Below are 1,199 nucleotides of genomic sequence, written 5' to 3' on the forward strand. Positions count from 1 at the left end.
CCCCCCCCAGCGTCTAATCCTGGGCCACGGTGCAGCTCCAGGTGCTGGATGTGAATGACCACAGCCCCAGCTTCCAGGTGCCACGCTACAATGCCAGTGTCCCCGAGGACCTGCGCCCAGGAACCACCGTGCTGACACTAGAGGCAGGTGACGCCGACCTCTCCCGGGAGAATGCTGGCTTCGACTACACCATCGTCAGTGGCAACGGCGGCAACGCCTTCCAGGTGGAGAGCCGGGTGGCCTGGGCAGGGGGGCATCTCCGCACGCAGGGTGCCTTGGTGCTTGTGGAGCCCTTAGACTTTGAGGCCATCCCAGTCTACAACCTCACTGTGGCGGCCTCGGACCGGGGCCTGCCCCAGGCCAGCCCCACGTGCGCTGCGGTGCTCATCACCGTGCAGGATGTCAACGACAACCCGCCTGTGTTCACCCGAGCCGAGTACCGCACAGCGGTGAGCGAGAGCGCACCCCCTGGCACAGAGCTGCTGCGCGTGGTGGCCCACGATGCTGACTCGGGGCCCCGCGGCCACGTTCACTACACCATCAGCTCAGGTGACCAGCATGGGCTCTTCCAGCTTCACGAGAGCACGGGGGCCCTGTGCCTGGCACGGCCCCTGGACCGGGAGGCCCAGGCACTGCACGCACTCGTGGTGCAGGCCACAGACCTGCCAGGTGGGCACTTTGCGCTGGTACCTGTAGCCATCGAGGTGAAGGACGTCAACGATAACAAGCCGTACTTCCCGGTGGAGGTGCTGAGTGCCAGCATGCGGGAGAACCTGCCTCCTGGCACACTGGTCACCACGCTGCGTGCCGTCGACGCAGCCACCGGTGTCTTCGGGGAACTGCGGTACACAGTGCTGGAGCAGCCAGTGGGGGAGCCTGGCATGGTGGAGGGCCGGGATGCCTTCGCTGTCAACAGAAGCTCTGGGGAGCTGCGCTCCCGACTTAACTTTGACTATGAACGAGCCAAAGCCTTCCAGCTCCTAGTCAGGGCCACTGATGCTGGCAACGCCTCTGCAACGGTGACCGTGCGGGTGCTGGTGACAGGGGAGGACGAATATGATCCCATCTTCCTGAGCCCCTCCTTCAACTTCGAGGTCCCTGAGGGCGCCCGCAAAGGGCAGAGCATCGGGCGGGTGCTGGCAACAGATGAGGACGAAGGGGCTGATGGCGTTGTACTCTACTCCCTGGCAAAGCCCTCG

The 1,199-nt window shown here is 64.8% G+C and overlaps 1 protein-coding gene across 1 annotated transcript in view; it reads left to right on the forward strand.

Annotated features, from left to right (window-relative positions):
* Positions 1-1,199, forward strand: part of DCHS1 (dachsous cadherin-related 1) — a gene marked incomplete at both ends in the record, with an annotated part of 31,816 nt that overhangs the window by 30,399 nt on the left and 218 nt on the right. The window contains 1 exon segment of the mRNA XM_009578276.1: positions 1-1,197. This exon segment is cut by the window's left edge and continues 11 nt beyond it. Within this exon segment, the coding sequence (XP_009576571.1) occupies positions 1-1,197 (1,197 nt within the window).

The sequence above is a fragment of the Fulmarus glacialis genome, unplaced genomic scaffold (assembly GCF_000690835.1).
Source record: "Fulmarus glacialis isolate BGI_N327 unplaced genomic scaffold, ASM69083v1 scaffold11485, whole genome shotgun sequence".
Classification (NCBI taxonomy): Eukaryota; Metazoa; Chordata; class Aves; order Procellariiformes; family Procellariidae; genus Fulmarus; species Fulmarus glacialis.